At 46.6% G+C, this 27,565-nt stretch overlaps 1 protein-coding gene across 1 annotated transcript; it reads right to left on the reverse strand.

Annotated features, from left to right (window-relative positions):
• Positions 1-691: 691 nt before the first annotated feature.
• SPMIP11 (sperm microtubule inner protein 11) lies at positions 692-26,537 on the reverse strand (the record flags this gene model as incomplete). Its single annotated transcript, XM_080705174.1, has 4 exons — positions 692-740; positions 1,213-1,357; positions 6,235-6,351; positions 26,459-26,537. 4 exons carry the CDS (start codon positions 26,535-26,537, stop codon positions 692-694), a joined length of 390 nt encoding a protein of 129 aa, XP_080561300.1.
• Positions 26,538-27,565: the final 1,028 nt, after the last annotated feature.

A 27,565-nucleotide genomic window follows, 5' to 3' on the forward strand; every position in this document is an offset into this window, starting at 1 on the left:
CCCCCAGGCTCATGGACCTCTTGCCTGGCCTGTGCGCCTGGCCTGTGTGTGGCCTGAGGACTTCCTGTGGCTTTCTCCCTGCCAAGGTGAAGCTCCAGTATCTTCAGAGAGCATGGCTGTTCAAGGCCTTTCAGCATCCTGAGGACCATCATGTTTCTTCCTGAGTTGGTTACTCTGACTCCTCCAAGTATTAGGTGTTAAGACCCCTGTGGTATGCCGGGTGTGGTGGTGCACGCTTGTAATCCCCACGCTTGGGAGGCTGAGACCAGAAGGATCACACAGGTTCGAAGCCAGCCTCAGCTACTTAGGCTCTCAGGAACTTAGTGAGACCCTGTTTCCAAATAAATATAAAATAGGTCAGGAAGTATAGCCCGGAGGTAGAAAGCCTCTGGGTTCCACCCCCAGTACCACCAAAACAAAACAAAAAGACCCCTGTGGTGGTCTTTCTGTTGCCTTGGCCCCTTCATACCTCTCAGACCAGGATCTGGCCTGTTGAGGAATCTCATACATTTGCTCTCACAGGAATCTGGGCCCTGGAATATCGCCCCTCCCCTCAGGTGCACACAGACAACTTCTAGTCCAATGTGTTTACTCTGCTTTTTGATCCCCGCCCCTGAGTCAGCCATCTGAACTGGAACGCTTCCCTTCTTGCAACCTCAGTCCATCTTGTCCCTATGAAACCACATGCCCCTCAATATAGACTGAAGGTTCTGTCTTGGAGAATAGAGTGATCCATAAACCTGGAAAGGAGAGAGAGGGTCTCAGATTCAGCCAGGCCAGGCTGGAGAGCTGGGGTGGGGGAAATCCTTAAAAATACTCCCCAAGACTGCCTCAGGGCAGAATGGGCAGAGGTAGTGATGGAAGGAGTAGGGCCTCTGCCGATGAACGGTGATTGGAGGGGTTGGGAGGAGCAGGGAAGGGAGCAGGAACATCCTGGGCTCCCCCACAGGACTGCCATAGATGTTATGTCTTGTGCCTACAGAGAAACGGCCTGCTCACACCCACAAGGCGGAAACGACGACTCACACAAATCTTTAACTCCATTGAATGCCGCTGGTGTCTGAGCGCTGGGCCAGCTTTCCCTAGTAAGACCCAAACCTCTCCCATTCCCTAGCTCTGAGCAGAGATGAAATGTCTAAGAATTTCAGAGAGAAGAGAAGAGAGGAGAGAATACTTTCTTGGTTTTCCTACCTTGACCCCTCCTAGTCTAACCTGGTCATTGGGCTTTTAATGAGACAGTGGCGTGGACTCTGGATCCATGGCATGGTTTCTTCTGGACGCACTCCTGGATCAGAGGATCGCCAGAAGCTGAAGTTCTGAGCATCAGTCAGAGGGACTCTGAAGACCTGATTGGGAACTGAATGGGTTGGGTAAAGGGCAGGTTATTGAATTTCTTCAAGTTTATGATTCACTTTTCTGCCTCAGCAAAAGCCTAGCCCAGCCAAGTGTGGTGGTGCATATTTGTAATCCCAGTACTTAGGAGACTGAGACAGGAGGATCACAGGTTTGAGGACAGCCTCAACAAGTAATGAGACTCTAAGCAACCTCTTAAGACCATCTTTCCCTTCCTTCCTTCCTTCCTTCCTTCCTTCCTTCCTTCCTTCCTTCCTTCCTTCCTTCCTCTCTCTTTCTTTGTGGAACTGGAGATGGAACCCAGAGGCATTCTACCTCGGAGCTATACTCCCAGTCCTATTTTTTATTCTTTATTTTAAATCAGGATCTCACTAAATTGCAGAGGGTCTCACTAAGTACCTTAGGCTGGCTGCAAACCTGCTATCCTCCTGTCTCAACCTCCCTAGTACTGGGATTTCAAGTGTACCCAAGTGAGACCTGTTTCTAAATAAAAATAAAATAGGGCTGGGGGTGTAGCTCCGAGGTAGAATGCTCCTGAGTTCAGTACCCAGATGGAATGTCCCTGAGTTCAATCCCCAGTCTCTCTCTCTCTCTCACACACACACACACACACACACACACACACACACACACACACACACAGCTCAGCAACTGAGCCTGTGAAGGTGCTGGAGGTCTTGGGAATGTGGTTACCACACCCTGCTTCATTTCCGGATTCCAGCATCTCACACCCTTCTTGGTCAGATGAATTAATCTTGGTTCTTCCTGTTGCTAGTAAGTCATCTGCAAGAGCTTCCCCAAGTGCTGAGATGGTGGGAGACAAATGGTCAGCCCACTTAGGAACTGTGCAAGATCGGGTTCACTGATTCCTTATTTTCCTTTTTTTCTGAGTTTAACCATCCTCATTCCTTTCCCTCCTCTCTGAAATAATGCTTTCCTTTGCTCGCTCCAGGTAATTCGCTGAAATTTAATGATGATACCACCTCACACAGATACCATTTATCAGGTGCCTGTCACAGTCTGGATGTTGTATATTAGGTGTTTTTAGGACTTTGAGATAATATAAGACTTTCAGAGATGCCTTGTGTTTTTCTTTATGGTGTGGGGATGTTACCGGGGATTGAACTCAGGGGCATTCTATCTCTGAGCTACCTCCTTATCCCTTTTATATTTTTTATTTTGAAACAGGGTCTAAGTTGGGAAGGGTCTCACTAAGTTGCTGAGATTGCCCTCAAACCTGTCATCTTCCTGTCTCATGTTCTCAAGTAACAAATTACAAGCATGTGCCACCATGCCCAGCTAGATGCTAAAAAAGCATATTTTCATTATATGTTTGGATAAATCTAATTCTACCAGTGTATAAAATTTGGAGGCTGGGTGTAGTGGAGCACACTTGTAATCCCAATACTTGGGGGGCTGAGACAGGAGGACTGCAAGTTGGAGGACAACCTCAGCAAACTAGTGAGACCCAATACAATTTAGTGAGACCCTGTTTCAAAATAAAATAAGGCTGGGAGTGTCTCTCAGAGGTAGAATGCCCCTAGGTTCTTTTCCTAGTACAACAGCACCAAAAAATGGTCTTTTTCAAGTTTAGAATTATGGCCTAATATTGTGGTTTTCTCTGTAGCTTTTGTTTTGTTTTTGTTTTTTTGTTTTTTTGCAGTACTGGGGATGGAACCCAGGGGCATTCTACTTCCGAGCTACACCCCCAGTCCTATTTTTTATTCTTTATTTTGAAACAGGGTCTCACTGAGTTGCAAAGAGCCTAAGTAGCTGAGGCTGTCCTCAAACCATGATCCTTGGGAGGTTCTGAGGAGGCTCAGCGTTCAGGAGAGTGATATCCTCTGGTCTGAGATACTGCGGAGGGCTTCACTAAGTAGCCGAGGCTGGCCATGAACCTGAGATCCTCCAGTCTCAGCCTCCGGAATGCTGGGATTATAAGTGTGCGCCACAATGCCCCAGCTGCTCTGTAGTTTTATAATCATTATTCTCTATTAAATTCCTAAGGTTAAACCGGGTGTGGTGGCTCATACTTATGATCCCAGTACTTGGCAGTTGGACACAGGAGGATCATGGTTCATGGACAGCCTCAGCTACTTAGTGAAGCCCTCCACAACTTAGTGAGACCCTGTTTCAAAATAATTAAAAAATAGAGCTGGGTAAAAAAATTTAAAAAAAAATAGGGCTGAGGGTGTAGCTTGGAGCTAGAATGTACCTGGGTTCCATCTCCAGTAACACACACACACACACACACACACACACACACACACACACACACACACATTGTAAGGTTATAGCCAGTGCATGGTGGCCTATGCTTGTAATCCCAGTGCTTGGGAGGCTAAGACAGGAGGATTATAGATTGACAGTCAGCCTCAGCTACTTAGGCCCTCCGCAATTTAGTGAACCCTGTTTCAAAATAAAGAGTAAAAAATAAGCCAGACCTGGTGGCATACGCTTGTAATCCCAGTACTTGGGCGGCTAAGAGAGGAGGATCACAGGTTCACCGCCAGTCTCAGCTACTTAATGAGACATTCCACAACTTAGTGAGACCATGTTTCAAAATAAAGACTAAGTTGGCAATGGTTGCGTACACTTGTAATCCCAGTACTTAGGAGGCTGAGACAGGAGGATAGCAGGCTCTTGGCCAGCCTCAGCTACTTAGTGAGGCCCTCTGCAACTTCGTGAGACCTTGATTCAAAATAAAGTATAAAAATTCGGGCTAGGGGGGTAGCTCAGAAGTAGAATGCCCCTGGGTTCAATCCCCAGTACCACAATATAAGTAAATAAATAAATCCTCAAGTTTACATTTTTATCTAGTTGTTTCCCTACTAATTAATAATAAACTTCTTTGTATGTATGTGGTGCCAGAGATGGAACCCAGGGACATTTTACCTCTGAGCTATACCTTTAGACCTATTTTTTATTCTTTATTCTTTCTTTCTTTCTTTTTTGTGACTGGGATGGAACCCTTATTCTTTCTTTCTTTCTTTTTTGTGACTGGGATGGAACCCAGAGGCTTTATACTTCCAGGCTATATTCCCAGCCCTATTTCTTTCTCACTAAGTTGCTGAGAGCCTCACTAAGTAGCTGAGGCTGGCTTCGAACCTGCGTGATCCTCCTGTCTCAGCCTCCCAAGCATGGGGATTACAAGCGTGTGCCACCATGCCCGGTTTATTCTTTATTTTGAAACAAGGTCTCACTAAGTTGCAGAGAGCCTAAATAGCTGATGCTGGCCAGGAATTTGCAATCTTTTGTCTCAGCCTCTCAAATACTAGGATTACAAGCATGCGCCACTACGCCTGGCTCCAAGCCCTATTTTAATTTAATTTTATTTATTTATTTTTGGTACTGGAGATTGAACCCAGGGGTTTACCTTTGAACTGCACCCCTAGCCTTATCTTTTATTTTTTATTTTGAAACAAGGTTTCATTGAGTTGCAGAGGGCCTCACTAAGTAGCTGAGGCTGTCCTTAAACTGCGATCCTCCTGTCTCTGCCTCTCAAATGCTGTGATTACAAGTATACACCATCATGCCCAGCTCCCAGCCCTATTTTTTATTCTTTTTTTTTTCCGGGTCTGGAAATGGAACCCAGGGGCATCTGACCTCCGAACTATACCCCCTGCCCTGTTTTTTATTCTTTATTTTGAAACAGGGTCTCACTAAGTTGCAGAGGGCCTCACTAAGTAGCTGAGGCTGTTCCCAAACCGCTATCTTCCAGGTCTCAGCCTCCCAAATGCTGGGATTTCAAGCATGTGCCACCACACCCACACCTGGCTATTTTTATTCTTTATTTTGAAACAGTGTCTCACTAAGTTATGGAGGGCCTCCCTAGGTAGCTGAGGCTGGCTGCAACCCTGTGATCCTCCCAAGTACTGGGATTACAAGTGTGTACCACCATGCCCAGCTTTTATTTTTTATTTTGAAACAGGATCTTACTAAGTTGCTAAGAGTCTTGATAAATTGATGAGGCTGGTGTCAAACCTGCAATCCTCTTGTCTCAGCCTCCTGAGTACTGGTATTACAAACCTGTGCCACCATGCCCAGTTTCCAGCCCTTTATTTATTTATTTATGTATTTATTTATTTATGCAGTACTGGAGATTGAATCCAGGGACATTCTACTGATGAGCTACACATACCATCAGCCCTATTTTTTTTATTATATTGTAAAACAGGGTCTCACTAAATTGCGGAAGGCCTCACTAAGTAGCTGAGGCTGGCTGTGAATGTGCAATCTTCCTATCTCAGCCTCCCAAGTACTAGGATTAGAAGCTGTGCCACCATGACTGACATCCTATTTTATTTTTTATTTTGCAATAGGGCCTCACTAAGTTTCTGAGGGCCAAACTTCAATCTGCAATCCTCCTGTCTAAGCCTCCCAGGTTCTGGGACTACAAACATGCAACACCATGCCTGTCTCAAGGTGAGATTTCTAAAAAGAGGCAGAATTAGGGCTCACACCTGGGTATTGTGCTTCCAAGTATGATGCAGTTTATATCACCATGAAAGTACATTTTCTTCCACCTTGCTCTTTTATTTTTGCTTGCAGTATTGGGGATAGAACTGAGGGGCGTTCTACCTCTGAGCTATACTTCCAGCCCTATTATTTTTATTCTTTATTTTGAAATAATGTCTCACTAAGTTGCAGAGGGCCTCACTAAGTATTTGAGGCTGGCTGTGAACCGTGATCCTCCTGTCTCAGTTTTCCAAGTACTGGGATTACAAACGAACTCCACCATGCCTGGCTTTTTCCCACCTCTTCTTAGTCCCTCTTCTTGGCTTGTGCTTGCTTGCTCTTTCTCTCTCTCCCCTCTACTTCCTGTCCTATGACCATGCCCCATGACACCCTCAGGCATGGCACCCACTTCAAGGTACTTACATGTCTTTAATAACACCTTCCGCACAGCTTCATGATACCTTGTGTGGCTATTTTGGTGCACAGAATAATTCCCGTCTTCTGAGATAATAGGGGGAAGCCTAGTGGGTTCTCTCTTGTCTGAAATAAGAACAAAATCATTCTTAGTACCTGGAAGATGGGGCTATTGATTCTCTGATTCTCTTGTCTCCATGCCAACTACATACATGGCAGGGATCTCTCTTAGCCACTCACATCTAATTCTTAGGATTTCAGAGTCAGATCATCATGCCTGTGACAGAGGAGGAAGGGAAAACCCAGTGCTTACAAGAACTCCTTTACTGCTCGTGTGTGTGTGAGTGTGTGTGTGTGTGTGTGTGTGTGTGTGTGTGTGTTGCTAGGGATTGAACTTGAACTCAGGGGCGGTCTACTTTTGAGCTACAGCTACAGCCTGATTTTTATTTTTTACTTTGAAACAGGGCCTTGTTAAGTTGCTGAGGCTGGTCTCAAACCTGCGATCCTCCTGTCTCAGCCTGGGATTACAGCCTTGCTGCTCTCTTGCTCCTCTCTAATTGTAGGGGGGGTTTGTTTGTTTGTTTGTGGTACTGGGAATGAAACCCAGATGCATTCTACCTCTGAGCTAAAACCCCAGCCCTATGGGGGTTTTTTGTTGTTTGTTTGTTTGTTTGTTTGTTTTGCGGGCCTGGGGTTGGAACCCAGGGCATTCGACCTCTGAGCTACACCCCCTGCCCTATTTTTTATTCTTTCTTTTGAAACAGGGTCTCACTGAGTTGCAGAGGGCCTCACTAAGTAGCTGAGGCTGTCCGTGAACCGTGACCCTTCAGGTCTCAGCCTCCCGAATGCTGGGATTACAAGCGTGCGCCACCACGCCCGGCTTCCCAGCCCTATGTTTCATTCTTTATTTTGAAACATGAACTCACTAAGTTGCAAAAGGCCTCTCTAAATAGCTGAGGCTGTTTGTGAACCTGGATCCTTCTGTCTCAGCCTCCCAAGAACTGGGATTACAAACGCGCACCACCACATTAAGCTAATTGTAGCATTTTTAGTGGCCTCCTACTGGACATATATTGGACAGATACTTAGGGTTAGTGCAGGTGAAAATGGTCCCTCATCTGGGGTGATTCTTCTTGCCTGGGATTACTGTATTTATAGAATTTCCAATGGTCTAAAAGGGAAGTTATGTTTGATCTAAATCTTAAGGTGTAGGCATCCACAATCCCATAGTAGAATCAGGAAGGGCATTTCAGGCAGCCGGATGGCCAGTGCATTAGAGAACTTTCTGCTGATTTGGAGCCTGGCACGCTGAGTAAAGTGGAGAGGGACCGGGCTGGGACTGGAAAGGTGGTTACCTGGCATTCATTATGTTTGGGAATCACCGCCTATGAAACAAAATCTGTATCTCACCATAGACACTGAAATGACCAGAGCTTCCTTCACCAGCCTCTTGCAGCCAGGGCATGGACAAAGACTGGCTAGGCCGATTAAACACATCTGCTCTAGATTTTTAACCGAAGATGTGAGGGAGCAGCAGCCCTAGTGACAGGAAGAGATTTTTTCCCCCTAGTGATGGGCATTGGGAGCAGCGACTCCACACCTTGTTTCTGGTAGCAGTATATCCAGGGCCCAGTGTCCTTGGTGCCAGCAGTGCCCACCACAGCATAGAACGTAGGGAGCGTCTGTGCCAGAACAGGGCTGTGGCCTAATTCTGAGCATTGTTTCTGTTTACTATCCATCCAGCTTGGTTCTTCATTCCTCCTGCAGTTTTTATATGCTTTCTAATATTCTTTTAGAATATATTTGTGTTTTACTTAGTTTAGCTTTGGCTTGCATATCAGAACCTTGAGCAAGAGTGGATGGATTTCAGAAAAACGTAAGATGCACAGAATAGCATAATTTGCTGAGGGAGTGAGAAAAAAGGAGGTGTCTCGGGTAGCTTCCTCAAAGATTTCTATTATTTGGCTGTTCCATCCTGTCACCCAAGCCCAAAGGACTAGGCTCCGTGCTCTGTCTCTAGCCAGTCTCTGAAGCAGGGTAAAATCCAGCTCCGCATCTGATTGTTTTCATTGCCTTTGTTCTGTTTTCGTAGAGCAACAGCTCTGGCCCACTCCCTCAGATTTTCATATTTCTTATTTATATTGATGCTCGTCAGGAACTAGATCAGTGTTTGCCATTCTCCCTGGAAACTGCTAAGGACTGCTGACTCATCCCCGATGCAGTGGGGATGCTGCTTGTGCTCTGGGTTCTTTCTCAGCTCCTGCTTTTCCCTCTTTTTCCTGACTTGGCTCCACACATTTATCATGTCTCTCCTCTCTGCCTTTTCTCCTCCAGCCAAAATCTCCTTTACTATTTTGCATCTGAGATAATGACACTAGGAGATTTGGGCACAGCTTGAACCTCCTCTCTGTACAGCTGAGGACTTAAAAAAAGAGTGGCAGAACCAAGTGTGGTAATGCACACCTGTAATCCCAGTATCTGGAAGGTCCAGACAAGAAGATTGCAGTTTCAAGGCCAGCCTCGGCAACTTAGCATAGCCCTACAAACCCTAGTCAGACACTGTTTCAAAATTTTATTTTTTAAAAAATAATTTATTTTTATTGGTGCATTGTAATCATACATCACATTGGAATACAAGATTTGAGAGGATATACAAACACACATCATCCAATTAGCCCTCATCCAGTCCCCATCCCATTCCCTCCCCCTCCCTCGATCCCATGCTTGTTTGGTGATTAACTTTGATACATATGTTTATGTACCTCCTGCTTTTTAAAGAGGCTCCATCCTCCCCTATTCCATACCCTCTGATTGGTCACCTTAATTGCTTCACTATAGGGCCCTTTCTATAGCTCGACCACTTCCTGTTGCCCCTTTCCTCCTAGTTATTGCTGATTAGGGGAAACATCTGGTTTTAATTTTCTGCGATATTTCTCTGTGCATGCTGTGTTGAAAATACTGATCCCACTCTTGACGGCCCCAGTTGTGGCCTGGCTACTTGGTGGACTGATCCAGACCTCGCTGGCTCAAGCAGCGGCCTTGCCTCATGGGAGGCCCCGCTGGCTCTGACACTGGCCTAACCCCTCAGCTGGCTCCGATCCCGGCCTCGGAGGCCCCAGCACTGGCCTTCCTCATGGCAGGCTCCGATGCTAGCCGATGGCCCCGGCATCGGCCTAATCCCTCGGCAGGCTCCGATCCAGGTCTCGGAGGCCTCAGTAGCAGCCTTGCTTCACAGAAGGCTCCGATGCCGGCTGCTGGCCCCAGCACTGGCCTAACCCCTTGGCAGGCTCCGATCCCAGCCTCTGAGAAACCGGCACCAGCCTTGCCTCGCGGCAGGCTCCGATCCCGGCCTCACAGGCCTCAATAGTGGCTTTGCCTCAAGGAAGGCTCTGATGCCGGCCGCTGGTCGCAGCACAGGACTAACCCCTCAGCAGGCTCCGATCCCGGCCTCGGAGGCCCCAGCACTGGCCTTGTCTCACGGCAGGCTCCGATGCTGGCCTCACTAGCTCCAGCACCAGCCTAACCCCTCAGCAGGCTCCGATCCTGGCCTTGGAGGCCTCAATAGCGGCCTTGCCTCACAGAAGGCTCTGATGCTGGCCACTGGCCCCGGCACCGGCCTAACCCCTCAGCAGGCTCTGATCCCGGCCTCAGAGGCCCCAGCACTGGCCTTGCCTCACGGCAGGCTCCCATCCTGGCCACACTGGCCCTGGCACCGGCCTGACCCCTTGGCAGGCTCCGATCCCAGCCTCGGAGGCCCCAGCACCAGCCTTGCCTCACGTCAGGCTCCGATCCCGGCCACAGTGGCCCTGGCACTGGCCTGACCCCTCGGCAAGCTCCGATCCTGGCCTCGAAGGCCTCAATAGCGACCTTGCCTCATGGCAGGCTCCGATCCCAGCCATGCTGGCCCCAGCACCGGCCTTGCCTCATGGCAGGCTCCAATCCCGGCCTCGCTGGCCCCAGCACTGGCCTAACCCCCCCTCAGCAGGCTCCAATCCCGGCCTCGGAGGCCTCAATAGTGGCCTTGCCTAACGGAAGGCTCCGATCCCGGCCTCTAAGGCCCCAGCACCGGCCTTGCCTCACGGGAGGCTCCAATTCCGGCCTCACTGGCTCTAGCACCGGCCTAACTCCTTGGCAGGCTCCGATCCCAGACCTCGGAGGCCCCAGTACTGGCCTTGCCTCATGGCAGGCTCCGATTCCGGCCTCACTGGCCCCAGCACCGGCCTAACCCCTCAGCAGGCTCTGACCCCAGCCTCAAAGGCCCCAGCACTGGCCTTGCCTCACGGCATGATCCGATCCCGGCTTCACTGGCCCCAGCACCGGCCTAACTCCTCGGCAGGCTCCGATCTCAGCCTCGGAGGCTCCAGCACCGGCCTTGCCTCATGACAGGCTCCGATCCCAGCTTTGCTGTGTCCGTCGCCGGCCTCACCCCTCGGCAGGCTCTAATCTGAGCACCCTCTTCGCCCAACCATTTGTCCCATGTTCTCGAGGGTGCGTGGTGGTAGCCTTCTGCTTCTGGGGTCATTACTTCAAAGGTTCCAGGTGTAATGCATCAGATCTCTGCCTCCCCTGAGTACTGACCACTGCCATTGCCACTGTCTCCACCATTTCAAATCTTTCCCAAGCTCTTTTCCCACTCTGAATGTTGTCCAGTGTTCTTAAGCATGCGTGACGGTAGCATTCGACCTTTGGTGTAATTTTTCCAAAAAATAAATAAGGTTGGTAGGCTCTGATTTCTGCTTCTCTTGGATACAAGTCTCCATCGCCAATGCGGAGACCGCTTTCAGCACCGCCTTTCTCCTTGGTCTCCGCTAAAGTCTCTCTCCTTACAGGTGATGTCCAAGATTCTTAACAATGTAGAGAAGAAGCAGTCCTCCTTAGCAGGGAATTTTTCCAATAATTCCAGTTCATTTGGATAAGTTTTGTCTGCATCTCCAGTATCCTGGCATCCGCCACGGCCTCCTTGACCCCTCTCCGATATTTTCCTTTTTTCTTTTTCTTTTCCTTTTTTACAGGGTCCTTCCGAGTGGAAAGGGGGTCGCCTACGGGTACCCCACCAGCGCCTGCCCACCTGCCCAGGGTTGGGGCCAGAGGCCCGGACCACAGGGTCCTTCCAGGTGGGGAGGGGGTCACCAAGGGGTGCCCCACCAGCGCCTGCCCACCCGCCCCGTTTCAAAATTTAAAAAAAAATTAAATAGAGCTGGACGTGTACCTCAGCAGTAGAATGCCCCTGGGTTCAATCCCCAGCACACATCCTCACACAGGAGAGAGAGAGAGAGAGAGAGAGAGAGAGAGAGAGAGAGAGAAAAGAAGAAGAAGAAGAAGAAGAAGAAGAAGGAGGAGGAGGAGGAGGAGGAGGAGGAGGAGGAGGAGGAGGAGAAAAGGAGAGAAGGGGAGAGGAGAGGAGAGGAGAGGAGAGGAGAGGAGAGGAGAGGAGAGGAGGGGAGGGGAGAGGGAGAACGAGAACCAGAGCTCTACTGGACCAGGAGGCTGATGTGTATTCCAACACAGGTTATAGCAATGAATGACATTTCTTGGGAGCAGTGTCGTTTAGCTTTAGGCAAGGTGGGGTGGGTGGCAGAATGTTCATCAATAAATAGCTGTAAACTGAGGAGTAAAAACAAGAACATATTTCCACTGGGCAGTGAGACCTAGACTGAGAATAGTTATTGGTCTGAGCCTAGGAGACAAACTCTTTATCTGGTCCTGAGGCCTTGGACTGAAACGCCAGTTGATGTTCTCGATTATCTCAAAGGATCCAAGCAGCAGACTCTTAGTTTCCCGCATGTGTGCTGGACAGTATCACCCACTTGGATGTCTTCCTTTCAAATCAAGCACCATTTGGCATGCAGCTTGCTCACATTTTGTCAGGCTGGTAGATATTTGTGGTAATCCATAGCCTCTCCAAGCTGCCAAGGTTTTGAAGGCACTTGGGGTGAAGGGTGGCCTGGGTGGGTAAAAATCATGCCATAGCTACTATGGAATGTTCTGGATAGAGGATGCAATGGTGTGTGTGTGTGTGTGTGTGTGTGTGTGTGTGTGTGTGTGTGGTACTGGGGTTGGAAGTCAGGGGTATTCTAACTCTTAGCTATACCCCCAGCCCTATTTTATTTTTTTATTTGGCAACAGGGTCTCACTAAGTTCCTGAGGCTGTCCTTGAACCTGCAGCCCTCCTGTCTCAGCCTCCCAAGTGCTGGGATTACAAACATATGCCACCATGCCCAGCTGCAATGGGCTTTTTATAAGAAAACTGCTGAGTGTATGGGGGTACACCTGTGATCCCAGTACTAGGAAGCTAAAATAGAAGGCTCTCAGATTCAAGGCCAGCCTCAGCATTTTAGCAAGATTCTTGACAACCTAAGGAGACCCTGTTTCAAAATAAAAAATGAAATAAGAAGCTGGGCATGGTGGTGTGTGTTTGTAATCCCAGTACTTGAGAGGTTGAGACAGAAAGATTGCAGGTTCAAGGACAGCCTCACCAAACAGACTCTCATTAACTTCGCAAGACTCTGTTTCCAAATAAAAATAAAAGCTGGACATGGTGGTGCACCATGTAATCCCAGTATTTGGGAGGCTGAAACAGGAGGATCGCAGGTTCAAAGCCAGCCTCGGCAATGTATGGGAGGCTTTCAGAAACCTAATGGGACCTGTTTCCAAAGGAGTAAAATGAGGCTGGGGGCAAGGCTTAGAGGTAGAATGCCTCTAGGTTCAGTCCCTAGTACCAATAAATAAATAAATAATTTAAAATAAAATAGGGCTGGGGTTGTAGATTGGAGGTAGGATGCCCCTGGGTTCAATCCCCAGTAACACACACACACACACACACACACACACACACACACACACACACAGAGAAGTGCTATCTTGCACCTACCGTCTTCCCTAATACAAGAAAGTTATCAGTGTTTGGGGAGAAAGTAGACAGAAGCAGGGAGGCAGGAGTCCAGGGAACTAGGCTAACCCCCAGGGCATGTTTTCCACACAGAGGTGGTTCCTTTGCCTCCATAGCCAAAAATATCTTTACAGTGGTGTGTTGTTCAGGATTCTGAACACAGGAGAAATAGATGGGGCATAGATAGCAGTGGACTTAGTATTGCGTGCAAATTGCTGATGCAAAGTGGAGTTTTAGAGGTAATAAATAATGAATGTGAGCATGGTGGTGCATGCTTGTAACTCCACTACTTGGGAGGCTGATACAGGAACATCGCAGATTTGAGGACAGCCTTACCAAGCAGTGAGACCCTCATCATACTAGTGAGACCCTGTTTCAAAAATACAAATGAGCCGGGCGTGGTGGCACATGTTTATAATCCCAGCATTTGGGAGGATGAGACAGGAGGATCATGGTTCACGGATAGCCTCAGCTACTTAGTGAGGCCCTTTACAACTCAGGAGACCCTTTTTCAAAATAAATAATAAAAAAAATAGGGCTGGAGGTATCGCTCAGAGGTAGAATGCCCCTGGGTTCTATCCCCAATACTGCAATAAATAAGTAAAAATGAAATAAGGCTGGGGCATAGCTCAAAAGTAAAATGTACCTGAGTTCAGTCCCCAGTACTATATATTATAAAGTAAATAATATATTACAAATATGTTAAATATATATAATAAAAATAGGGCTGGGGGTGTAGCTTGAAGGTAGAGGGGGTTCAATCCTCAGTATTGAAAAAAAAAAGAATGTATTTGGCACAACTCTATTAGGTGGTACTGCTATTATCTTACAGAGGGGCATAGAGAAGTTTAGTAATTTGCCTAAGGCTATATAACTAGCATATGGTAAAAACACGAGTTTAACCCAAGAAGCTCCAGAGCCCATACTAAACTACCTGAACTACCTGTTTTTTTGGGGGGAGGAGGATGGAACCCAGTGGCCTTCTACCTCTGGACTATACCCCAGGACCTAAACTTCTAAACTTATTGAAATACGCTCATTAAGGCTTTCAAGAAAGACTACAGACTTAGAGCCAAGTCCCATGACAGACTCCCCTGTGTGTAGCTGATTAGCAGTCCTGCCCGGGGTGTCTGCTTACCTGGGGCAGCCTTGAGTTGAGTAGGGGACATGAAGTCATTTGTTGATACCCTTCTTCCCTGAGACCTACTGCATGTGGAACATTTCCTATGGCCAGCCTTGGGGAGCAAAGAGGACTAGAACTACGCAAGTTACTCTGCCAGTGAACTGGACCAGTCTGAGTGGGGAAGACCAGGGGGAAAGGCTGAGTCCTCATAGAAAATGTGGCCCATCTGCTGCTCAGACACAGCCACGCACCTGGAGCCCACTCTCTGGGCTTTGGCAGAATGGGACCAGAATAGCATGAGTACCTCCCTCGAATAGAAGTTTCGAGGCAGTTAGGATCATTTCCAAGGTACAGGTCTATCTGCTGGGAAAGACAAGAGGGCTTGGTCTCTGACTGACTCATTCTTGGCTGAATTGTGCTGTTAAAGCTCCTGTTTGAAAAGCCAAAGCTACAGTGCCCTCTGCTGGAACCTGAGAGCAGCACCTCCAGCTATCTCAACCCATGGGTGGGTCACCAACCAGGCTGATCAGAGAAGCCAGGAGGCCTAGGAGACAGTGAAGTTCCAGACAGGACTGGAAAAACAGCCATTGCCCGCTGTGACAGGATCCAGAAATTGAGAACACAGGAGAGGCGTTCCGCTTTTACCAGTCTCCAAGCTTAGCCTTTCTTTGAAAAAATTCATGTGGAACTAGAAGTAGGAGCAACTCTGAGGGCATATTAGTGAATTCCTCTAGGAAGGAGAGAGATAAGAACAACCCTGGAGGAAGCTGGATGGAGGGCCTTTGGATGTGGACGTCGGTGTGTCTGTGGTTTGAGGACAGTCACTGGAGTCTGGCTGGGAGAGGTCATTTGTCTCAAGACAAGAACAGCACTCTCTCTCCCTACCACCCAGCCCGTCATCGGCCTCTGAGACTCCAATCCGTGAGCAAGGCCCTGAGTGCCTGTGCTTGTGTTACAGTGATAGCTCTTCTGACCTAGGGTCTTTAGATAACAAGGACCAGGAGTTGTCCCAGCAAAGGGCCAAATTAGAGGCCATTGGTCCAAAATCAAGACCAAGACAGTCTTGGACCAAGAGGAGTGTGTAGGTATGAAGTTAAGAGCGGATAAGTGAGCAGGGCTCAAAGCAGGTGGCAAGACAGATTTAGCAAAGGAATATAAGGGCATGAGCCCTTGCACAGGACAGAAGGGAAAGCTTAGGCACGCAAGAGAACAGGGCCTATGGTTCTGAACAACTTCTGGAAGCTAGGCTGAACCTGCAGAGAAAACCTGATTAGAATTAGAAAGGATGGGTTTGGGAGGGACAAGGACAAGAATTTACTGATGATTGGTGGACATGAGAGCAGTCACTGTCTGGGCACAGTTGTAGTTGACCAGGCTCTTTCCTAGATAAAATATCCTTTGAAAGTAGTTACAATTTTTTGCTCCTCAAGGAATCTTATGGTTAAAATTACTGTTTCCTGTTGGGTGTGGTGGTACATGCTTGTAATCCCCATGCTTGGGAGGCTGAGACAGGAGGATCGCACAGATTCGAAGCCAGCCTCAGCTACTGAGTGAGGCTCTCAGCAACTTAGTGAGACCCTGTTTCCAAATAACATATAAAATAGGTCTGGGAGTAGAGCCCGGAGGTAGAAAGCCTCTGGGTTCCACCCCCAGTACCACCAAAAAAACAAAAAACAAAACAAAAAAACTGTTTCCCAGGCAGCCTATCCTGGTAAGTATGTCTTAAGCAGTAGACAAAAGCATTTATGTTCCTGAAAAGGTAGACTTTCACCTTTCCATGCAAATAGCTAGCTGTACAGATTTTTATGCTTTTATTCAGATTTTATTTTATGCTTTTATACAGATTTTATTCTACCTCTGAGCTACACCCTCAGCCCTAATTTTTTATTCTTTATTTTTGAAACAGGGTCTCACTAAGTTGCAAGGGGCCTCATTAAATAGATAAGGCTGTCCTTGAACCTGTGATCCTCTTGTCTAGAATGCTAGGATTACAAGCATGCACCACCACACCCGGCTTATTCTTTATTTTGAAACAGGGTCTCACTAAGTTGCAGAGGGCCTCACTAAGTAGCTGAGGCTGTCTGCGAACTGGGATCCTCCTGGATCCTCCTGGAATTACAAGCATGTGCCAGCCCTATTTTTTATTTTATTCATTCATTCATTCATGTACTGGGGATGGAACCCAGGGTCCTTCTACCTCCGAGCTACACCCCTAGCTCTATTTTTAAAGTCTTTATTTTTTTTTTGAAACAGCAGGGGCTCACTGAGTTGCAAAGGGCCTTGCTAAGTAGCTGAGGCTGTCCACGAAACGCGATGCTCTGGTCTCAGCCTCCTGACTGCTAGGATTACAGGCATGTGCCACCAAATTTTTATTTTGAAACAGGGTCTTACTAAGTTGCTGAGACTAGCCACAAACCTGTGATCTTCCCGTCTAAGCCTCCAAAGTACTGAGAATACAAGCCTGGGGCACCACATCCAGCACTTAGGTGCATTGTGTGTTGTGTGTGTGTGTATGAGAGAGAGAGAGAGAGAGAGAGAGAGAGAGAGAGAGAGAGAGAGAGAGAGAGACTGGGGCTTGAACTCAGGTGCAGTATACCTCCGAGCTACATCCCCAGCCCTATTTTTAATTTTTTTATTTTGAAATGGGGTCTCACTAAGTTGTGGAGGGCCTCGCTAAGTTGCTGAGGCTGGCCACAAACCTGTGATCTTCCTGTCTCAGCTTCCAAAGTACTGGGATTACAAAGATTAAAAGTGTGGGCCACCACACCCAGTACTTAGGTTCATTTCTTTTTTTTTTTTTTCTTTTTTTCTTTTTTTTTTTTTTTTTTTGTGTGTGTGTGTGTGGTACTGGGGATTGAACCCCCAAGACCAGTCTACCTCCAAGCTACATCCCCAGCATTTTTTTTTCCAGTACTAGTGATTGAACCCAGAGGATAGTCTACCTCTGAGCTACACCCCACCCCTATTTTTTATTTTGAAACAGGGTCTCACTAAGTTGCAAAGGGCCTCACTAAGTAACTGAGGCTGCCCATGAACCGTGATCCTCCTGTCTCAGCCTCCCAAATGAAGGGATTATAAGCGTGTGCCACCATGCCAGCTTCCTATTTTTTATTCTATATTTTGAAACAGGGTCTCACTACGTTGCAGAGAGTCTCACTAAGTAGCTGAGGCTGGCCACGAATTGCGATCCTCCTATCTTTTTTGTTTTGTTTTGTTTTGCAGGTCTAGGGATGGAACTCAGAAGCATTTGACCTCCGAGCTACATCCCCTGCCCTATTTTTTATTCTTTATTTTGAAACAGGGTCTCACTGAGTTGCAAAGGGCCTAAGTAGCTGAGGCTGTCTGCAAACCGTGATCCTCCAGTCTCAGCCTCCCGAATGCTGGGATTACAAGCATGCGCCAACACGCCCGGCTTGTGATCCTCCTATCTTAACCTCCCAAGTACTGGGATTACAAGCATTTGCCACCATGCCCGGCTCTTAGTGCATTATTAAATACATTAATCACCACAACAAAAAGCAGACATTATTACCTCCATTTACAGGGAGGAAGCTGAGGCACTGTGCATTTGCTTAGTGTAAGTTAGCACTTTCAAACTGAACCAATTTGGGTACCTGATGACCCTGGGCTTCTGATGTTGAGGAAAGACCAAAGCACAGTCCCCACACAGTTTTCCTCTTTGGTCTTTCTTTCCCTCCCCCCTCCCTCCTTCTCTCTCTTTCTTTCTTTCTTTCTTTCTTTCTTTCTTTCTTTCTTTCTTTCTTTCTTTCTTGTAGTAATGGGCATGGAACCCAGGGGCTTTTCTACCTCCGGACTATACTCCCAGACCTGTTTTATACTTTATTTGGAAACAGGGTCTCACTAAGTTGCTGAGAGCCTCACTAAGTAGCTGAGGCTGGCTTTGAACCTGTGCAATCCTCCTGTCTCAGCCTCCCAAGTGCTTTGTGTGTGTGTGTGTGTGTGTGTGTGTGTGTGTGTGTGTGTGTGTGTTACTGGGTATGGAACCCAGGGGCTTTCTACCTCTGGCCTATACTCCCAGACCTATTTTATATTTTATTTGGAACCAGGGTCTCACTACCTTGCTGAAAGCCTCCTTTACTAAGTAACTGAGGCTGGCTTCACCTGCGCTGTCCTCCTGTTTTAGCCTCCCCAGTATTGGGATTCCAAGCGTGCGCCACCACGCCCAGCTTTCTTTGGTTTTTCTATTGTGGTTCTGTTTCAGGAAGAAAAGAAAGGAGGTGGGTTAGACAGAATGTTTGATTACATGTGTTGACTCACTTCTGTGAGGTTTCATTATGATAATAAGGAAAGCTTGAGTGGGCCCTTTTGAGTTAAACGTTAATACACTCACACCTACTAGAAGGGGAAAAACCTAGTCTTAAAAGAAAAATTGTGAATGACTTAAAAATATGACACAATACTAAAAGTGTTAAGAATGAAAAGGAGCTGGGCATGATGACATACTCCTATAATCCCAGTATTTGGGATGCTGAGACAGGAGAATTGCAGATTCAAGGATAGCCTTAGCAACCTAGTGAGTTTCTCAGCAACCTACTAAGATCCTGTTTCAAAATATGAAATAAAAGCTGGTCGTGTTGGTGCATGCTTGTAATTCCAGCATTTGGGAGGCTGAGATAAGAGGATCACCATTCACGGCTGGCCTCAGCTACTTCATGAGGGCCTTTGCAACTCAGTGAGACCCCGTTTCAAAATAAAGAATAAAAAACAGGGCTAGGGGTGTGTAGCTTGTAGGTTGAATGCCCCTGGGTTCCATCCCCAGTACCACACACACACACACCAAAAAAATAAATAAAAAAGAAGGAAGAACAGCAAGCAAGCTAAGCATGGTGGTGCACACTTGTAATCCCATTCGGGAGGCTGAGATAGGAAGATCACAGGTTCACGGCTAGCCTCAGCTACTTAGTGAGGCCCTTTGCAACTTAGTGAGACCTTGTTTGTTTGTTTGTTTGTTTGTTTGTTTTTGCAGGTGTGGGGATGGAACCCAAGGGCATTCAACCTCCAAGCTATACCCCCTGCCCGAATTTTTATTCTTTATTTTGAAACAGGGTCTCACTAAGTTGCAGAGGGCCTCACTAAGTAACTGAGGCTGTCTGCAAACCATGATTCTCTGGTCTCAGCCTCCTGAATGCTGGGATTACACCACCACACTCATCTGTGAGACCCTGTTTTAAAATAAAGAATAGCCAGGCATGGTGGCGCATGCTTGTAATCCTGGTGCTTGGGAGGCTGAGACAGGAGGATCACACAGGTTCGAAGCCAGCCTTAGCTACTTAGTGAGGCTCTCAGGAACTTAGTGAGACCATATTTCCATTTTCAATATGTTCCAAATATAAATAAATTAAAAAATAAATAAAATTTTAAAAATAAAATTATTTTATTTCTAGAAAAATAATAGGGCTGAGGGTATAGCTTGGAGATAGAATTCCCTTGGGTTCCATCCCTAGTACTGTAGAAAAAAAAATGTATGAATTTAACCCAAGGGCATTCTACCTCTGAGCTACACCCCAGCTTTGTGTGGTGTGTGTGTGTGTGTGTGTGTGTGTGTGTGTGTGTGTGTGTATGTGCGCGCGCACCTGCACGCATGCGCATGTGTGACTAGGGATTGAATCCAGGGGCATTCTACCTCGAAGGTGGTGCATGCCTATAATCCCAGTACTTGGGAAACTGGGACAGAAAGATGGCAGGTTCGACGAGAGCCTCAGCAAGTAGTGAGATGCTAATCAACCTAGCGAGACCTTGTTTCAATATAATAATAAAATAGAGCTGGAGATATAGCTTGCAGGTAGAATGGCCCTGGGTTCAATCCCCAATACCACAAAAGAAAAAAGAACAACAACAAAAAAAATCGAAATCAATCATCATTGTCTCCTATAAAGGCTTCCCTAACTTTCTGTTTTATAGTAATTCAAACATTTTTATTGCAGGGTATGGTGGCACACTCTTGTAATCCTAGGACTTACAAAGCTGAGACAGGAGGATCACAGTTTCCAGGACAGCCTCAGCAATTTAGTGAGGCTTTCAGCAACCTTTTGATATCCTGTTTCTAAATAAGAAATAAAATCGGTCTGGGGATGTAGTTCGGAGGTAGAATGCCTCTGGGTTCAGTCCCTAGTACCACCAAAAACAAACAAACAAACAAACAAACAAACAAACAAACAAAACTCAAGAAAGCTGTGGATGGCCTGGAGCAGTGGTGGACACTTGTAATCCCAGTACTTAGGAGGCTGAGACAGGAGGATCGCAAGTTCGCTTCCAGCCTCAGCTACTTAGTGAGGGCCCTCTACAATTTAATGAGACCTTGAATAAAATAGGGCTCGGGATGTATCTCAGAGGTAGTACACCCCTGCGTCCCATCCCCTGAGTCCCATCCCCAGTACCACAAAAAAATTATTACTTCAGTCACCACAGAAATATTCAGAAATACTTATTAAATTTCTATTATGTATGTATAAGGCAAGGCTAGACATGTGAATACAACACAGATCAAGTATTTTTCTACTGCCTAATAAAAATTCTTCAATTTTTTTTTTTTTTTTTTTTTTTTTGCGGGTCTGGAGATGGAACCCAGGGGCATTTGACCTCTGAGCTACACCCTCTGCCCTATTTTTTTTTATTCTTTATTTTGAAACAGGGTCTCACTGAGTTGCAGAGGGCCTCACTAAGTAGCTGAGGCTGTCCGCGAACCGCGATCTTCCGGTCTCAGCCTCCCGAATACTGGGATTACAAGTGTGCGCCACCATGCTCGGCTCAATATATTCTTAAAAAGTTAAAATGATTTGGGGTATGGTGAGACACACTTGTAATCCCAGTATTTGGGAGGCTGAAACAGGTAGATTGCAGGTTCGAGGATAGTCTCAGCAAGTAGTAAGACTCTCATCAAGCTAAGAGACCCTGTTTCAAAATAAAATTAAAATAGGGTTGGGGCTATAGCTTTGAGGCAGAATACCCCTGCATTCAGTCCTCAGTACCCACCTCTACACATACACAGACATTTAAAAAAAAGTTAAAATGCTTGATATGGAGCTGGGCATGGTGACACAGGCTTGTAATCCAAGTACTTGGGAGGCTGGGACAGGAGCATTGTAGGTCCACAGCCAGCCTCAGCAATTTAGTGAGCCTCTCTTTCCAAATAAATAAAATAGGGCTGGGGGTGTAGGTCAGACATAGAATGCCCCTAGGTTGAATCTCCAGGACCACCCCCCCAATAAAAAAAAGCTTAGTGTGCTTAGTATGATCAAGTGTGGTGGATTAATCTCATTACTTGGGAGGCTGAGAAAAGGATCGCAGGTTTGAGGTCAGCCTCAGCAATTTAGTGAGGCCCTCAGGAACTTAGGGAACCTGTTTCAAACTTTTAAAAAAATAGCCGTGCGTGGTGGCGCACGCTTGTAATCCCAGCATTCAGGAGGCTGAGACAGGAGGATTGTGGTTCACACGACAGCCTCAGCTACTTAGTGAGGCCCTCTGCAATTCAGTGAGACCCTGTTTCAAGATAAAGAATAAAAAAAATAGTGCTGGGGGTGTAGTTCAGAGGTAGAATCCCCTTGGGATCAATCCCCAGTACCGCAAAATACATAAATAATAAATAAATAAATAAAATAGGGCTGGGGGTGTAGCTCGGAGGTAGAATGCCCTTGGTTTCTTTTCTTTCTTTCTTTCTTTTTTTGGTGGTACTGGGGGTGGAACCCAGAGGCTTTCTACCTCTGGGCTATACTCCCAGACCTTTTTTTATATTTTATTTGGAAACAGGGTCTCACTAAGTTGCTGAGAGCCTCACTAAGTAGCTGAGGCTGGCTTCAAACCTGTGTGATCCTCCTGTCTCAGCCTCCCAAGCGCGGGGATTACAAGCATGCGCCCCCACGCCCGGCAAATGCCCTTGGTTTCAATCCTCAGTTACCTCGGCCACACACACACTACTCAGCATGGTTAACAGCATCCTCAATTATTTGGTCCCTGACTAGTTTTTAAAGCCTGTCTCCCTGCACCTCACCATTTTACCCTTCATCTGTAATCAAGAACTTGGAACTCACTTAATATGGTTCTCTCTAGGTCTATTTCCTTCTTGTTTACTTGAACTTGAAATAAACTTCTTTTTTTTGTGGTATTGGGGATGGAACCTAGGGACATTCTACCTCCAAGCTATATCCCCAGCCCTATTTTTTATTCTTTATTGTGAAACAGGGTCTCACTGAGTTGGAAAGGGCCTCACTAAGTAGCTGAGGCTGTCTGCGAACCACGATCCTCCTGTCTCAGCCTCCCGAATGCTGGGATTACAAGCGTGCCCAGCCCTTTCAGTCATCCTTTAATACTTGTTTTCAAAGCATTTTCTTTGTGAAGTTTTCTTTAAAGAATCCCTTCATTTTTTTTTTTTTTATGGTTGTTGTTACTGGGAATTGAACCCAGGGCTATTCTGAGTTGCGCTCCCAGCCCTTATATATCTATTCTCTCTCTCTCTTATACATACATATCTGTCTCTGTCTCTATCTCTATATCTATCTATGGTACTAGAGATTTTGTAGGGGTGCTGGAAAGCAGGCTGGAAGAAGCGCCCCCCCCAGCATGAGAAGTTAACTAAGCCCAGCTGCCCAGGTTGCAGGATTCAAGGACCAGGGTAGGGGACCCATCAGGTCAAAGCCTCTAATCTCCAGCTTGCCGGCCAAGGTCTTTGTACATGGGACCCATCCCCATATCTCTGAGCCAGATTAGCACTCCCCCTCTGGCCTGGGGAACAAGGCCATGCTAATCTGCTCTCCAGGCAGATTCCTAAGTGCAGAAATAAGCCTGGTCCAGCCAAGGTGGGTGGGAAAGACAGCCCTAGGGAACAAACACATACCATAAGGGAGATAAGCAGTCTTTAGCAGGCTCTGACGTGTGTGGATGCATGTTTTAAAATTATTGGTTGTACTTGTTTGTCCTTGTATCTGATTGGTTGTATTCTAAGGTTGGCAGGCTCGGACTTTTGGCAGGCCCTGACGTGTGTAACCACTCCCTCCTGGGGCTATAAAGTCAGACTGTGGAGTGAGCTCGGGGTCGAAACTCGACCATAGTGTCTGGGTCTCGACCCCTGGCTAGCCGGGACAGAGCTGCAGCACAATAAACCTCGCTTGCATTTTACATCTCTTGTGAGTCCTTTGTTATTTGGGTTGGTGGGCGATTCTCGGACCCTTCATATGGGGGCTCATCCGGGATAAGCCCCTTCCCCATTTAGCGAATGGCACCAAGGGGCAGAGGTTTAATTTTGGAGCCCTTAGGCCACGAGACGTCATTGTAAGTCCTGGGATGAGACAAGGGAAAAGGCTTGGGCATCAGGACACTGTGTTAGGCCCTTGTGACCCTTGATCGAGTCTGGAGGCAACGGCCTCAGACAGGGGGAAAAGGCTTGGGCGGCAGGACGCTGTGGTAAGGCCCTTGTGACCCCCGGGCTGGAGGAACAGGCTTGGTATAAAGTCCCTTGTGACCTCCAGTGGTGGTGCTGACCAGGGCCCCTAGCCCGAAGGCACCACTCAGGCCCCGACGCCGGGACGCCGGGTCGGAAGTTGGAGGAAGACCCCAGGGGCAGTGCGATGGCACATAAGACCAGTGACCTCCAATAGGAGGCTCTCGGTGGAAGTCTCTCTGTGAGAGGGGGAGCTCATTCTTGAGTTTCTTCATGAGAAGGGAGTTAGAGCAGTTTTGGAATTTTTTTGAGAGAGGAACAGTGTCCTCTGTGCTCGAGCAAAGAAGGTTTTGAGAGAGGAACAGTGTCCTCTGTGCTCAAGCAAAGAAGGTTTTGAGAGAGGAACAGTGTCCTCTGTGCTCGAGCAAAGAAGGAATCCTGGCGCCCAAAGAAGAAGTCGATTTGCCACCGGTGAAGTGGACTCCATTCGGCCTGATCAAGGATCCTAACTGTGAGTATGTGAGTGTGAAAAGGACTGGTCCATATGATTGGAGAAAGTGGAGTGAATGGAAACAATTGGGATATGTGATTGGATTTGCAATTTTGTTGTTTTTGTTGTATGTTATTTTGGAGTATTGGTACCAGTAAATGTCTTATAATCAGTGGTTAATTATAATTCTTCTAAATTTAGAAATTGCTCTTTTAATGATAGTGATAATTTGCATGCTTAAGTTTTTATGATATCCATTTAATATTCATTGATTGCTATTCTAAGGTATTTGGCTAGGGAAACAGCCAATTTTGGGTGGGGTTGAGCAATGACATCTGTTAAAAATAAATTCTAACAGTCCGCCAGGGGAGTGCACATAAGGGGTGGTCGCCCGGCACTCTGGTCTAGCCTACCTCTGCTAGAGAGGGCAGGTTTGCCTGAGACATCGTGGAGGCATACGGCACCAGGATAACAACCTGGTGAAGTCCCCTCCTTAAAACAGCACACTTACAGACCTGAAACATTAGGAGAGCCCATCCCAGACTCTGGTCTAGGTGAAGGACTTCTACTGATTGCCCAGGTGGCTTTCCGACCACCTGTAGCCCTTAAGGACTGGGGGGAGCAAATCAGGAGGAAGGACTAGCCACCAGAGTTCTAAAATCATACCCCTAGACTTATAACTCCCCCATCCCACTCGGCTGAGAATAATAAGGATTTTGGTTGTAAAGCTTTGTAAATACAGTATTAAGTGGTTTTAAGAGGAAAATATAGAATAAGTTGTTTAATTTTAACAATGGGACAAGCACACATTAACTCCCAAAGGTCTCGTCCTCGCCCACTTTTCTGAGGTACAGAAGGAGGCTCGGGAAATGGGCCTGGCTATCAAGAAGGGTAAGTTTAAGACTCTCTGTTCCGCTGAGTGGCCATCCTTTGGAATTGGGTGGCCACCACAGGGAACGTTTTCCCCAGACCTAATTTCTAAGGTCAAGGCCATCATTACTCATTCTGGTAACCAGGGCCATCCTGATCAGTTTCCATATATTTTAGTTTGGGAAGATTTAGTCCAGAAACCCCCTTCCTGGGTTAGGCCTTTGGTACAAGCTGGTGGTACTCTGGCATTGGTAGTCCAAGAGAAAAAGGGCCCCCCAGGTGTCTTTAATACTTATGAAGAAAAGTCTTCTGCCCCAGTGCTTCCAGAAAGTTCATCTCTATATCCTTCTCTACTAGATTCTGAGACAGTTAGGCCACCTCCATATGCACCTTCATCCTCCTGTCTCAGCCTCCCAAGTACTGGGATTACAAGCATGTGCCACCATGCCTGGCTTTTTTTTTTTTTTTCAGGTCTGGGGATTGAATTTGACCTCTAAGCTACAGTCCCTGCCCATTTTTTATTTGTTATTTTGAAACAGGGTCTCACTAAGTTGTGGAGAGCCTCACTAAGTATCTGAGGCTGTCTGCAAACCACGATCCTCCTGTCTCAAAGCCTCCCAAATGCTGGGATTACAAGCATGCGCCACCATGCCTGGCCACACTTGGCTTTTTTATTTATTTTTTAAACAGTCCTCTTAAGTTGATGAAATTTCATTACTTACTGAGGCTGTTCTTGAAGCTGTGATCCTCTTGTCTCAGCCTCACAAGTCAGGGATTACAGGCAAGCGCCACCATACCCAGTTTATTTTTTATTTAAAAACCAGGTCTTGCCGGGGCGTGGTGGCACACGCTTGTAATCCCCGTGCTTGGGAGGCAGAGACAGGAGGATCGCCCAGGTTCAAAGCCAGCCGTACTGGTTTAAGAGACCCTGTTTCCAAAGTAAAAATATAAAAAATAGGTCTGGGAGTGTAGCCCGGAGGTAGAAGGGCTTCCAGGAGCCCCAGTACCACCAAAAGAAGAAGAAGAAGAAGAAGAAGAAGAAGAAGAAGAAGAAGAAGAAGAAGAAGAAGAAGAAGAAGAAGAAGAAGAAGAACAACAACAACAACAACAACAACAACAACAACAACAACAACAACAAAATAGGGCAGGGGTATAGCTCAGAGGTAGAATGCCCCTGGGTTCCATCCCTAGACCTGCAAAATAAATAAATAAATAAATAAATAAATAGAATAGAATAGAATAGAATAGAATATATTGATGTTAAATGATAAGGAAGTGAAACTAATAGGACAGCCCTGCTTCATAATTTTAACTAGGGTAACTATTGATTTTGGAGGCTAGATCTCTAACCCAAGAGGTAAGAAAATGGCTAGAAAGTAACCAAGAAGTGGTTAGAAAATAATATGACCCGTCTAACCCTTAGAAAATAATATGACCCGTCTAACCCCCTGCTTATATTCCCATTACCTGTCTCTTCATTCATGTCCCTTTTTTTATTCCGAAAGGAATTTTGGTATCCCAATAGATATAGGTGGAAGAAGGCCATCTTGATTTCTCCTTGTCCTCTTCTGGAATGTCCAGGCTGGAACACTGAGCTGTGTTTGGTAGCCATGGTAACAACCTGAAGAATCACCAGGACTGACACTTCCTTTGTCCAATGAGGCACAGGATTTATGGGTTTCCAGTGGAGTCAGAATATGAATGAATGAGCTAAATAATTTCAGGAAGCCAGGCATGGTGGATCCTGCTTCTAATCCTAGTACTTAGGAGGCTGAGACAGAAGGATCACAGGTTCCCAGACAGCTTCAGCTACTTAGTGAGGCCCTCTGCAACTTAGTGAGACCTTGTTTCAAATAAAGAATAAAAAATATGGCTGAGGTTGTAGCTTGGAGGTAGAATGCCCCTGGGTTTCACTCCTAGTACTGCAAAATAACTAATAATTAATAATAATTAATACTTTCAGGAAAATGGAGGAATCAAGTGTCAGTACCCTTTTCCTTGACTTTGTCTCATACAGTAAGCCTCAGATGCAGTGAGGTAAAGCACCAACTTGGGTGCAAATGTTACTTTTGCCATAATCATGTATCTGACTTGGAATAAATGAACTAAGCCCCAGTTTCTTTGTTTGTGTTGGTTCTAGGGATTGAACCCAGGGGCATTCTACCTCCAAGCTACACCCCAACACTATTTTTCTTTTCTTTTCTTTTCTTTTTGGTGCGGTACTGGGGTGGAACCCAGGGGTATTCTACCTCTGAGTTATACCTCTAGCCTGATTTTTTTTTTTTTTTTTTTTTTTTTTTTTTTTTTTTTTTTGGTGGTACTGGGAATGGAACCCTTCTACCTCTGGGCTATGCTCCCAGACCTATTTTATATTTTATTTGGAAACAGGGTCTCTTAAGACATGGCTGGCTTCAAATCTGTGAAATCCTCTTGTTTCTGCCTCCCAAGCATGGGGATTACAAGCGTGCGCCACCACACTCGGCCCTAGACCAATTTTTTATTCTTTATTTTGAAACAGGGTCTCACTGAGTTTCAAAGGGCCTCACTAAGTAGTATCTGAGGCTGTCCTGAACC

This window comes from Muscardinus avellanarius, assembly GCF_963383645.1.
Source record: "Muscardinus avellanarius genome assembly, chromosome: 11".
NCBI lineage: Eukaryota > Metazoa > Chordata > Mammalia > Rodentia > Gliridae > Muscardinus > Muscardinus avellanarius.